The sequence below is a fragment of the Oenanthe melanoleuca genome, chromosome 1 (genome assembly GCF_029582105.1).
Source record: "Oenanthe melanoleuca isolate GR-GAL-2019-014 chromosome 1, OMel1.0, whole genome shotgun sequence".
Taxonomy (NCBI): domain Eukaryota; kingdom Metazoa; phylum Chordata; class Aves; order Passeriformes; family Muscicapidae; genus Oenanthe; species Oenanthe melanoleuca.
The window spans coordinates 11407417-11421552 of record NC_079333.1 but is presented as its reverse complement, the minus strand read 5'-3'; the positions used below and the strand labels follow the sequence as shown (position 1 = coordinate 11421552).

Sequence of the window (14136 nt, the reverse complement as noted above, 5' to 3'; positions counted from 1 at the left end):
TGGAATAAAGTAAATAATTGTTCATTCTGATCTTTGCTCCCAATTTGGATTTTTGTGCTTTGAAGGAACTTATTTCCTGGAAGTTCATCTATGATGTAGTATTTAAACGACAGCATCATTAACAGAAATAACTTTCCTCTGTATAATCAAGTCTATTATATTGATAACAACTTCTAAGAATATTTAATTGTCATTCAAACATTTAATCACACAAATACCTACTCTTTATTCTAATTAAAGGTGCAATTTTTCTGCTTGTTATTGCTAAAAATGTTGTGTGCAGGGAAAAAAAATATTGCTCCATAATCCATGTGGTCTGTATTTCATAGTTACTTGTTGTTAAAATGCTTTATTTGGATTAGAGAGGTCCATTTGCTCTTCTTACTTCTGTTTACCTTTTCTTGTTGGAATATAATTTAATCTAAATATTTTCTTCCTCCTTTTTGCTCTTCTGTCTTCAGAATGACAAATGTGTTTAATGATCTAGGTTTCTATTAGATTTTAGCATTGCCTGATATCAGACCCTAAAGACTCCTACTTTTTTATTGGAGTACAAAACAAGAAATCTCAGTATATGTACAACATTTCTTTTTATTTCTTTGAATTAAGATAATAGATGATAAACTTTAAACTAAGCAATAATCTTTTATTGATATCCTACATGTAGACACCTATTAAATTTTCACATAACTGCAATAATATTAAATAAATATTTCATAGATGTTTGCACAGAATGTTTTTATTTGGTATTATTTAGAATCTGTGTGCTTTCTCCAATGTACCTATTTCTTTTTCCTAGAGGAATAAGTAGGTTCATGAGGAGTACCTTTTTAACAAATTTTGATAGAGAGACATTAGAAAATGTAATGCTCCACATAATATATTTTGTTCAGTTCAGAGATAAAATTCAATCACTTTAAGTGTGTAAAAGGATATTTATCCTGCTTAAACTGAAAATCTTAATATATCTAACCATGATGTTGCTGGTGATATTTTAATAATATTGCCAATACAACTACATGCTTATTACTTATAGTCTGTTGGTTAATTTAAGTTTCCAAGAAAGACTTCTCCACTGCCAGTAGATTCCTTAATGCAAACCAATGTGGTGTTTTTAAACTTTTATATATAAAAGAGGGGATTGAAGCCTAGAATGTCCATGTGGACAGAACATGAACAATATTCCTCAGTACTTCACAATAAAAATAGCTTAACAAATGGGAGGAAAGAAATCCGAGCACTTTAGGGCACAGGTACACACTGCTATTAATGGGCAGCATTGATCAGAAAAATAAAATACTGACTGCCACATCCTACCAAGATTCTACAAATGCTGTGATTGTTGCAAACTTTGGCAATTCATTTGCTTGCTAAGTTGTGTGGAATTCTGGCATTTAACTCCAGGTGTAAAGAGCAGCTCACAAAGATGAACAGGAATTATGTTTATGTGAGACTGGCTGGGGTGGGGAGTAAGAAGGCATGGCCTAAGCCTAAACACTCAGAATTGCTACTTCTTTTCCAAACTGAGTGACACCATCATATGCAGAACTCAGAATGAGCCATTAAGTTTGTTTTTTCCCCCATATGCTGCTTAGGGACAAAACATAGTAGTGCTGTGTGCTAGAAACAGCAAAAACAATTCAGAATCTGCTCCATAGGAAGAAAAAGTTATTAAAAATATGTCTTTTTGGTACTGCTAGAAATGTATAATCAGTTGTTAAAGTGCTGAGCACAATATAAATGCAGATTGTGCTAGATTCTACTAACCAAAAAGCCTAGTCACAGCGTTATGACAGCTTTATGACATTTAACCATCATAGCATGTGAAAACATGGAAGAGATGGCAGGTGGGAGGAAGCACTTGATATTCAAGAGAAAATATTAATGGATGTGTCTAAAATGTAACTACTTTTTAACATGTCATGCTTAGGAATATTTGCATAATATTATCCTTTAAATTGCAGTGTGTACATATTAATTTCACAGTGTCACTCCCAATAAGTCTGGCATCTCTACATTCAATGGGCCCAGTCTAGCACACTTGCATCTCTTTATCACAGACATTTGGAGTCTCAATTTAACAAGCGACTCAAAAGCAAGACAACCCAGAAAGGGATGAGGATTTTGGGGAAAAATTGAAAGCCCCCTAACATATCATGTTCTAGGAAACCATGATTTGCCATGTGAAGAGTTGTCCCAAGCTACCTTCTGCCCCTTCCTCAAATATATTGTTTCTTAAATTACTCTTCTTCCTTTGGATAACACCTGTTATCTAAGTACTCAAATTCCAAAGTCTGTTTCAACCTGCAGAAGAGGTGAGAAAGAAAGGAGTACAAAACAGTTTAGAAATAAGACTGGGAAGATTAAAAAAAAAAAAAACAAAAACACATCAAAAACCTCAGTGATGAAGAACAATAAAACAAAGCACAATGTTCCATGTCTGCCCTTAGTGCTTGGTGTTACATAGTTCCATTTTTACCTCTTCCATTCTGCACTCTCCACTTTTCCCTAGGAAGTACATCATTAGATGCATGTGAAATGTGGCTGTAATTTTTTATCTTCAGTTTTAGAAACATTATCCTTTTTATTCACAGAATGAGTCAGGCTGGAAGGGACCTGTGGGTCACCTGATCCCAGCTCTCTGCTCAAGCAGGGTCATCCCAGAGCACATGGCACAGGATTGTGTCCAGATAGTTCAATGCTCCAAAGGATTAGACAAAAAAAAGCCCAGAGTTGCATGTGTCTGATCTCTTGATCAATCTGAACAAAGTATTTTCTTCTAGATGTTGGCAATTTGGGCTTTAGTTTGATACCTGTTTGGTGTATGCAATTTAAAGGATAATATTATGCAAATATTCCTAAGCATGACACAGTGGGAAGCAGGAATTGTACCACAGATCCTGCAAGCCCAGGCTGGCAAATCCATGATGTTTCTCTTGTACTATATGCCACACCATTAAAGGCAAAACCACCCTGAAAATATTTAAGGTTCCTACTCTGTTTACTCTTAACAGCATGAAGAGAACATTGCAGCCAGTGAGACTCAAGGAGACAAAGACACACATATAAATATGAATTTGAGCACCATCATTTTCTAGCAGGTTCCTGCCACCTTAGGTCTTCAGGGGACACATGGAGAGCAGATTTAGTGCTGTAAATCTGCCATTCACTGGCTCTCATATGTTTTCCTTTGTAACATAAGCAACTTCCTCAGAACTTAATTTCCTCACAGTGCAGTTTCTATTCAAGAACTAGATCCGCCTGCTAAAAAAGCACTTTGTTTTGTTTTAAAACCATTGTAAACTAATAGGATACAAAATCTTTAGGTCATATGAACATCTTAAAAGAAAATTGGCAGAAAAAACTCTATAATCTCACTATTTAATTTATTATAGCTGTTGGTCTTTCCAACAGGGCAGTTGTAAGAAGTCTGGAAAATATTTTAACTCATTTTTATCAAGCCATCCCTCTTCATCCTTTCTAGAATTTTCTTCCTTATTTACTTAATTTCATTTGAGTAGATCAGAAAACAAAGTTGTCAATACTGTGTAGAAACTATCCCCAGTGAGGGTTAGAAAAATTAAACTGTTGAGAAATCACAAGAAAATTTTAGAACAGCTTTTCATTTTTGCTATATGTAATGAAAATTAGCCAAAAAATCTTCAGACATAAAAGATGCAATAATAAAAATAGCATCCTGAAGATACCAGTTTAAACTACAATATAATACCACAACTATATTTAGATGAAATTTCCCTTAAATGTTCCAGGAAAAACTACTTAAAACTAAGCTTTTGGACATATGACAATTTTTATTTGCTGTAAAAACGAAGCAAGTCAGTATCTCATCCAGTTATTCATTTTGAGAAAATGCCAAAGCCACAATAGTTATATCTCTACTGTTCCAAGATGAGGCTTGTAGCTCTCAGCTCCTGTAACTTCTGACATTCTACTGCCTGGAGATATTTGAGGGGAAAAAAAATCACATACACTATCCTATTTTTACATGTCTGACTAATTTCTAAAAGTAGATTGAAAACTCAACAGAATGAAATCAATGAGATGTTTCTGCTGAAATCTTAACATTTCAGGTAACCAATAATTTGTTTCATTTGCTGCTTCCATATGAAAATAAGAAAAAATAGAATTGGCATAACAATTACCTAAAAGACTTGCTTTACAAATATTTAAATGGTATGAAATTATTTTTTCAGACTTCCTTCTCCTTGTAGTGATTGAACAATATTGCATATATGATGACATTAAAAAAAAAAACAAAAAAAACCAAAAAAAAACAAACAAAAAAAACAAACAAAAAAAGTAACTTATTTTTGAGTCTTGGCTATTCATTTTTTTATAAACACTGTTTGAAGTCTGAATTTAGAATGAGTCTTTGAAAATATCCTCTCTAACTACTAAAGCTACAAAGTTAAGGAGAGCATGAAAGGAAGAGTTCTTTCATACTTGCACCCAACTGATGAAACATTAATGGAATTATCAAACTTTGCAAGATTGATGGCAGGAGAAAAAGAGTTGCTGAGTTTGTTGAGAGCCTGACCCTGCAAGTGGCCTCCTGTCCTCATACAAAGATCAGTCAAAATCTGCCTTTCCTGAAAACAAGGGCTTGCTCTGTCTGGATGTAGCTCCAAGAGCAGAGCCCATATATGAGTACACTTTGTATGGAATTTTGCATAAGGAATATTAAAAACATTTGAACTGGTTAGTTAGCTTAAGGCTCTGTGGTTAGGCTTTTTCAGGTCTACAGACATAGCCCAAAAAGTGACACCATGTATTCCACATCCATCAGAACCTATCATTCCAAGGCTTGTATTTAATTTCAAATATTTTCCTTTAAGAAAGAGCAGAGCAGAGCAGAGCTATATGAAGAGAGACGGGTTTGGATCCTGACTTCTCAAGTGTACACAGTGGGCCAGGACAACAGTCCTGCTCCAGGAATAAAGGCTGGATTCCCCTTCCCTAACCAGCTCCCTTCCAAAAAGTGAACACACACTACTTTTATTCTTCAGGGGCTGCTCCTCTCCCTGCCAGGATGAGATCTGCACAGGAGGGGCTGGGTCCACCTAAACTAAAGTTGGGTTTTAACTATGTGGATGCAAGATCTGAGTCAGCAGACATCAAATGAGTGACCAAAGAAAAGGGGGAATTTCTGCTGATAACCTCCTGGTAGGAAAAGGGAGTTTATATAAAAGGAGTTTACACGACCCTGAAGAAAGTCACTCAGGAGTAGAAAAAACTTGGAGAGATTTGCCATCCCCAGGATTTAGTATAGTTGACCAGCAGATATTGCTACACAAGAAGGGAAAATGCTAGAGAATTTAGGACTAGTTAAATAAAAATACTGCAAACAAAAATATATATGCAAAGTTAATATCAGTTCTGGGGTCTTCCATTGCTGACATAAATTGAAGATAAATACCCTCTTAGCAAACCAAAATGCCACAACAGGAAAACCCACTAGATGTTTTTATAATCACTTGAACTAAAGTTCATGTTCTTGTACACCCAGGATGGAAAAAACAGCCCTTCTAACAAATTTAAGCCTCTCTCAAAAATGCACATGTTCTTATCACCGATTAATACAAAGGGCCCAGAGGAACAATTATTTACTGCTGGGCATTATTGAAAATTCTCTGCATTAAGTAATTTTCAATAGTCAAAATGTTTAGCACATGAATGAAATTGCACTTTTTAAAAACTAAAAGTGCTGCCTTTTAATGGACTCTTTGTACTCATCTAGAGATTTGTGGAATTTTGAGGACAAATGCATGCAAAGCCCTAGACTTAGTGAAGAAACTACTCCTGTTTTTCTTATGGTTGTTAATTTTTCAGGGGCAAACTGAAATGATTTCATCTGTGCTGATTCTATATGAAAATCATCCATGTGCACAGAAACAAAACACATAATTTTATGCCATACAAGACTTCAGAATAACAGCAATGCAGAAACGACCACATGAGGTGAGACCTGGGGCTAGTAAGTCCAAAATTGGGTTTCTGAAAGAGTCAGGACCAGGTATTTGCAAGGAAGTTTAAGTGACACACAATTAATAGAGAATTACTGGATTGTTTCATTCCAGCTTGTATGCCTTTTGGTTTATAGTTTGAGGATGGATCTCCTTATGAATCTGAGACCTGAGTGGAGAGTAATTAGGTGAATCCTGTGGTTTTGTTCAAGTGTAACACTGGCAACCAGATCCCATTTGTGAAAACTGTGAATCCAATTTTCTCTCACAATGGCTGTTCCTTATAGTTTGTTCTGTATCTGCCAGTAATTTGATGTGCTACAATAGTCCTAACTTGCTAAAACCCCTGGGAATTTCAAAAAAGCACTGTTGGAATACAAAAATCTTCCAAAATAATTGAGAGAGCTCTTATGGAATACACTTCTAAGGTGTTTTTTGCCTCAAAGTAGTAATTTAGAGCTTTTATTACTTCATACAGAATCAAAATTTACTCCTTGAAATGAAAATATAAGATGCCACCAATTGCTCAAAAGATTCAAAATGAAAAAAAAAATAAGCCTTTTCCTGTTGCATTTTATGTGTTCTAGATAATTTCTGGTCCTCAATTTGTGTGCTGCCTAGAAATTGTGTAATAACAATGCAACCATACTTTTGGAAGGTTTTCAAAACCTCTGAGAATGCCAGTAGCCTGACAAACTTTAAAATACAGCTCTTTGTCAGCGTTATTTCTTGTAAGAATTGTTGCTGATCAAATATCTATGGAAAATTCTGTTCTTGAACAGTATTGCTACAGCAACCCAGCATCTCAGTCACCAGGTAGTCATGCAGGCTCAGAGCATCCTACCCCTCAAATATCACACAACAGGGGACTCATCAAAAACATGAATAATCTTTAAAATATTTTGATTCCCATTTTAATTTGTAAAGTAATGAAAAGTGCCAAAATCAGCTTGCATTTCAATGCCAGTGTTAAAGACCAGCACTGCTCTCCATGTTGAGCTGCTGATCATCCTCTGGGCTCAGCCAAGCCTGTTACCTCATCACAGACCTGCTCATTAGCTGGAATATGATTAATATATTTATATTTATATAAATATATATTATGTATAATATATTATATATTATATTTATATATCTATATAAATAACATATTTATTGATTAATACAAAGATATATTATGCTCATGGAGCAGTAGTATCAATTGTAGCTCATTTTTTAAACTTCATAAAGCCTACATAACGGCCATTAAGGGCAAAAGAGGCCATAAATGAATTCAATAAGGAGAGCAAACAGTTCAGAGAATCACAGGATCATAGGATGGCCTGGGCTGGAAGGGATCTAAAAGATCATCTTGGGCCACTTCTTGAGCTTGTCCAGTTTGTATAAAACTTTTTTGGGGATCTAATCCCTGCCTTTGGACTTGTTTTCTTGAAAAAAAATGTCACTGACTGCCAGACGTATTTTATCCAGAAATATAGACCAGGCAATCTTTGAGAATGGTGGCCAAAGAAAAAGAGTATGGAAGGTGCAGGGATGAGGTAGGAAAAAATAATTTATTCACAAAAAATAAAGCTTTGATGATGAATTTGATTTCACTTTTTTAATTAAATAATTTTTAGGAATTGTCCTGTCAAAGACTTTTTAGGAGAAATCTTTCTAAATTACACTGATTTTTTGGAAAAATTATTAATGACACTTAAAGAAACAGAGACTGTTAAAAAAATTAAATTAGCTCTTTGAGCCATAATGATTTGTTTTCTTGGGTATCTCATATTGATGAACAAACCAATTATTATTTCAAATTAATCAAAAAATTACAATTTCATTGCAATTTATATCTGTAAGGCAAACACCATTACAAATTCTGCAGGAGACACCTTGATATAAGAAGAAGATCAGACAATATCACAGCCATCTTTTTACTAGAGCTGTTAAAGTTATATTAATGGATTAATTTACTGTTGATAATTATGTCTTGCAATGCTTTGAACAAAATACCATAAAAAATACAAGAATAATGAATCTTGTATAAATCACTAATCTGGATATGCCAAAGATCCAGAAAAAGAGAGCACAGATGTTGGGGGTGAAATTTTTTTTGTTCATTGATAAGTTGTCCAAACTTTTATTATTAAATTATTTTGAAAAGTTCTTAAGACTAACATTTGAAATCACTAGGTATTTTTAAATCAAGATTTTCGCTTTTCTTGCAAGGATGATTGCAGACTAATTTGCAAACAAAACCCAGAAATATCACATTAAGCACCCAAAATGAAGCACTAGGTGAAGCAGATATCCAGATATCTCTTTAAAAGATATTGGGAGCAATTTGTCTAAAAAAAATTCAGGAGAAGATTCAAAGGGATGAAATTTCTGCTTAGTGAACTGAGACTGAGAAAGCTTTTTAAGTGTTGGCTGTACCACAGAAAAACCCAATGTAAAGAAGTCGGAATGATGAGAGGATGATCAAAGAACAGCTAATCTAAATTAAAGGGAGATTAACAGTAGTGATAAAAAACTAGAGCTATGGACTACTTTAGCTTAAAATAAGAAAAAGAATTTCAAAGAAAGACCACAGTCTTATTTATTATTTTGGCTCTATTTGGTTATTCTAGCCAGGGCTGTGATAAATCTATCAAAAAGCACAAAAAACTTTTAATCTAAGGCAAACCACTTCTGTATAGTGTGAAGATAATATTCCTTCCAAAACAGCAACTTCATTAATTTTGTCCACAATATTCTACTAAAAAAAAGGCATAAAAAATATCAAATTTGTGTAGGCAACATTACAGCTGTGCTGCATATAAATGATATTGCCCAACTCCCTCATAATGATAAAAAGAGGTGGACATAAAAGGTATTTTCTGCAAACTACCTAAAACAACAGCCAGCCAAACTGAAATTCCACAGGTAAAACACAGAATCTAGTCTGTGAACCTGAGCACAGAAAGAGTTTAATTAGAAGCTTTACTTTAATTTTTTTGGTACCAATCAAACTAAATCATTAACTGTAAGTTCATTCATTTCTGAATTGCATTTTGTTAATTTCAGAAAAGGTGTTACAAATTTCCAAAGCCATCTCTACTTCCCAACAGCCCCTAGAGCATAGCTTTTCCATTCCCATGGTGTTAAAATACCATCCCTGGAATTCTCAGCAGATGGTTTTGTTTTCTGTGTTGAAATACTGGTAGGTAGAGGGAAATCGATAGCAAAAACAAAGCTCCACTTGTATGACTTTGATAAAAACAAAAAAGGGCATAAATATCAATGTAAAATGTGAGGAAACAAGGAGAAAAGGGAAGGGAGAGAAACAATAAAAGTTCAAACATCTGGAAAATATGAGAAATTTTCTAATTGAAAATGATAGAACTCTTAAAATTTTAACTGTTTTGGTTTTGGTAGTTAAAAACTAATGAAAGCTTTTTGAACATATTTCTAATAGATTTTGCAAATTTTATCCAGCAATTCAGAATACCAACCTCTCCAAATGTCTGGAAAACATTTTTCTGAAACAAAAATATGACTATGTATATTTGCTTACCTGGTCAGTTAAACAAAATTCACTGGCTGGAGCAGAATATATTGTAAAGAAATCTGCAAAGAGGAAAAGACCCTTCATTATAATTTATCTCTCTGTCCCATATTTTTGATGAAAAATTTAGTAATGAGTGATTACTTTTATATAGAAACTGCAAGCAGCAAAATAATTCTAAATGAAAAGTCTCTTAAAATCTAGCAGGTCCCTGTTTGTTCAGAAGATTCCTGACTGTTTGCCAGGATTACATTTATAAACAGAACTGAACCCAACAGACGTACCCAACCATGATATTCAAAGAAAGGTTTAAGGGCATCTGTTACATAGGTGGTATCAACTTTTGTGTACTTTAATTCAAATCCAAATGTATGACTATGATTATAAAGAATACTCAGATGTTCAGATGGTGAAATATAAAAGGCATGTATTTCTCAACAATGTTCTTCAGGGCACTGAAATATACAGAGTTACTTTAATTTCAATAGCATTTCAAATAAATATATATAATGTCAAAAGAACATTATTAAGACTGTTATATGATGAATATTAACATCAAAAAATGCCAAGTTTTTAGCCTTCCTGAGCAACTTTTATTTCTTCAATGAGTATAGAATATGCTACAATTGTTAATTACTTAGTCACACAATATTTCCATGGGAGCTCCTCTATGCACAAACAGACATTTAAGAAGTTCAAACACTGATATTTTGTGAAATTTCATTGACTGACTTGTGGTCTGGAGAGACATTAAACAAGTAGTATTCAAATCCTCATAGAAGAAAGTTAATAATTTTGCTATGGTCCATATATTGTAATCATGAATGCTTTGACTGTGTTGCAAACACTGCACAACTCAAGTTCAGCAAATTCCTTTGCAGGAAAAACATTGTCCCAGATGAGTTCCTCACTGCCAAGAGATCAGGCTGAAAACTGAATACTTAATTTGGATCACATGGACTCATTTTTTTCAGAGGACTCAGCATTATACCAGACCTTATATATTCAAGGCCCTGCTCAAAGGTTTCAGTTGCAAACCAACAGTGAGCACATTGCAGATAATTTTCTTGATAAGTAAATATCTAAGAATGTGTTTGGATTGGACATAATCTTCAGAAATTCTGTTAGGAAGAAAGATATCTGCTGACCACTATCACCAGTTCCAGTGGTGGAAGATGCAGATGATGCTCCTCAAGGTCAGGGAATTACTGACAGCACATTCCATCCTTTCTTCCTAATGGTGGGACAGAAGGTTTTTTTGGGAGTGTTTCACCAGACATTTATTGACCCCAAAGAAATAAACACAGTTTAATCCTGGACTCTGGAAACTGAGTCTTGTAATTGAAAGTGTCAAAAACAATGTCAGCAAAAGACTCTTGAAAAGGATTATGGTGACACAGAAAGACAGTTCTTTCACCTCTTTGCAAGTCATCTGAGACAGCAGTTTCTGGCATATGGAACATCTTCCATGCATGTGTATTGGCCAACATATCTTACATTTTTCACTAAAAGGGAAACCACTGACCATGATGTTGATAATTTTGGAATGGACCAATAAACAGCAAGAAGAAAAGGTACAGACAACATGCAAACTCTGTCAAATCAGCCCAGTATTCAGCAAATCCTAGAGAATATCTTACTTAAAATAAAGGTTTCTCTTGTTACATTAGCATCTTTCTAATGTAGACAGGCTTGTTTATCTTAATTCAGAAACTGTGATTTAGATCAAACAACTTTGAAGTGAAAGGGTCATGTCCCCCCCCATTTCCTCAGCCATTTGCCCATTTGTGACTTTTGAGAACATTTATCTCATTTCAGAAAGACTTACTGTGTAAGTCCTGTTATGGGTTTGCACCACTGGACTGTGCATGTAACTGTAGATAAAACAGTTTCTCTGCTCAGATCTAATAGAAGGGAAACAGCTTAACAGCAAGAGAGTTTGAGCAAATGCAGAAATAGGGAAAAGATGACTGATGATGGGATAAAGGATAAAATCAACTGGTAAGTGTGCTTTTGTAAGATTTCCTGTATATAATCCTTTATTCTGAGGTCCTACATGAGAATGAGTTTTATTATGAAAAAAAAACAACCAAAGAAGCTCAAATCTAAAACCAACAGAAAACATAACCAGAATCTGTTCTGTTTAAGAAGGCCATGTTTGCATGAGAAGGACTATCACTGTGCACTAAAAGACAACAGCCTTTGCCAATGACTTTTCATCTCCCTTTTTTCCTGACAGTGTTGTTAGGTCACCAGTTGTGTCCCACCAGCCCAAATCACTCATGGTTAGGGACTCCAGAACCAAGCATGGATGCTCCTGATCATTACATCTGTTTATCATTAGAGAGCAAACTATTTTTCCTTGTTAGACTGCTGGGTACTTTTGCTGTTCCTTTCAATAACAACGTGTTATGCGTGAAAGCTCACAAGAGCAAATGCACTCATGAGAGATGGGATGCAATTTGCAGATTTGGCCAGATCTCAGAACTCTAATGGTCACCCATCCCTGCTGATGCTGATGCTGCTGCCAGCACTCCTGAACCAGCCAAAATCCCCAAACTTGTGCTTCTGCTCTGGGAAAAAAGAGCAGCAGCTCCACTTCCTTCATTAATTGTGTCACAGCCTCTTTTAGAGCAAAAGATACTGCTCACTCCTCCTTAGTCAACTTTTCTCTGCATTGCTTAGAGAAAATAATTTTGATTCTTTTACCTTCTAGTGAATCACAAACTGTTATCCCCACTTGCTCTGGAGGAACAGGCATCATAAAGATAAAAGACAGGGTTTTTTAACTTATGGTGATGTCCAAGCAAGAAATGAAGCAAATTTCCTTCTAGTTCAAGACAAAGTCATCAAATTCTTATTTTCAAATTAAGCACATATGATGTAAAAAGCATCAAGTTACAGGAACAATTATCATGCAATTCTAAAGATACAATTTTCACAATCCCTTTAGAGGAGAAGAGTGTTTTTATTCTCTTTTCATCCCTCAAACCTTTAATAATAATAATCCTATTTTATGCATATTAATTTTAAGTCACAACGAGATTTGGAAAGGTATTGATTTCAATGGGAGTTAAGCTCTAAATATCTTTATATGGAGCCACAGCCTTCATCCTATTAAATCTCTACATTTACTGTCGGCACACAAATCATTATAACACAGGCATTACTCAAGAATGAACTCAAAAGCAAGAGAAAAGCCCAATTAACAAGGAATTCAATGCAATTATGGAAGTTCGGAAGTTGCCTGGGGTGGTGTTTGCCTGCAAATCATTGGGGAAAGATAAAAAGGGAAGAGTTTGTTTCATCCCCACTTTCAAAGTATTATTTTCAATTCAGGTCTACATTGTTAATTTTTAAACCTGAAGTATCAGGACTTCTACAAAGTCACGGGTTAGGAACAAAGATGCCATTAACTGGGTTTCTGGGGGATCTTTATTTTGCAACACTCATCAGTGCTGGGGTTACTTTTATCAGTAGCTGGAGTTCTTGTCTGTAGCTCTTGGATGTTTGCACATAATTAAACTTGCTTTCCTGACCCTATTCCTGTAGACATTAAAATCAGCTCAGTACAGCACAAACAATCCTGGAATGTGCATTATAATGCCTGAACTTCTTCCATCACAATCCACACCCATTTATGTGAAAAAGGGAAAAGAAATAAGAACAGAGGGCGCCCAGAAATGCACACTAGATAATTAAAGATCATTTAAAGTATTAAAATCAAACTTATTTTATTATTACAGACTTAAGATTTCTTATAAAAAATGGCTTTGTACATCCTCCACCTAGCCATGGATAAAAGAAATATATCAGTTTAGTTGCCTGCTTTAAAAAGTTGTAGAAACAGGACACATCTCAGTTGAATACCTTTGGGGTAGCATCAAGACATTTCAGGACAGCACAGATTTCAGTACACAGTGTTTTTATGACCTTTTTTTTTGTATAATACTGCAAAGGGCTTCATACACCTTCTTCCACCAGCAACACACTTGGCTGCTTACAAACACAATAACAAACACAAATAACAAATATGTCCAGTGAACTTTGAGAACTGCAAGTTCTTGCCTCTCAGCATGCAACTGTCTTCACCCCTGTGTCAGCTACCCTCAGCATTCCAGCTTGGAACTGGGTTCCTGTTCTCAAGGTGGGTTCAGATATCCCATGATACATCACCCATGGGATCATGACATTTATTTTCCAGGTTTTTATGCATAGCACTTCCCCAGAATACAACCAGTTAAACCTAACAAGTGTTCCCAGGATGTCCCCAGTGCCCCTAGGACACTGGTAGCTCTACTCAAGGAACTTACACATTTCAGGAGGAAAAGGCTAATAATACTGGAGATGATAATAAGTGTATGCAAAAATAGGGAACGAAATACTCTGAATTTCATAAAAAATGCTGACAATCATTGAATTTAAATGTTTAAAAAATGCCCCTTTTAATGCATGTTTCCAGCTGAACAGGGTAAATCTGAAAAGACTGAGAAGTCATATTTAATTAAAAAAAGACATGAAGAAATCACCAACCAATACCTCAGATACTAATAAACCTGGACTGGATAATTTTGTAGGCCAAAAAAAAGGTGCTCATGATATTTTCTATATTTCAGGTAA

The 14136-nt window shown here is 34.9% G+C and overlaps 1 protein-coding gene across 8 annotated transcripts in view; it reads right to left on the bottom strand.

Annotated features, from left to right (window-relative positions):
- LOC130252166 (uncharacterized) overlaps window positions 1–14136 on the bottom strand; it is a 306913-nt gene that overhangs the window by 140175 nt on the left and 152602 nt on the right. For all 8 annotated transcript variants that reach the window (XR_008840314.1, XR_008840312.1, XR_008840311.1 and 5 more), the window contains one exon: window positions 9526–9578. Coding sequence is in view for 2 of the 8 variants with exons in the window: in XM_056489461.1 (XP_056345436.1) it covers window positions 9526–9578 (53 nt within the window). In the remaining 6 variants the exon portion in view is untranslated. The remainder of the gene's footprint in view (window positions 1–9525; window positions 9579–14136) is intronic.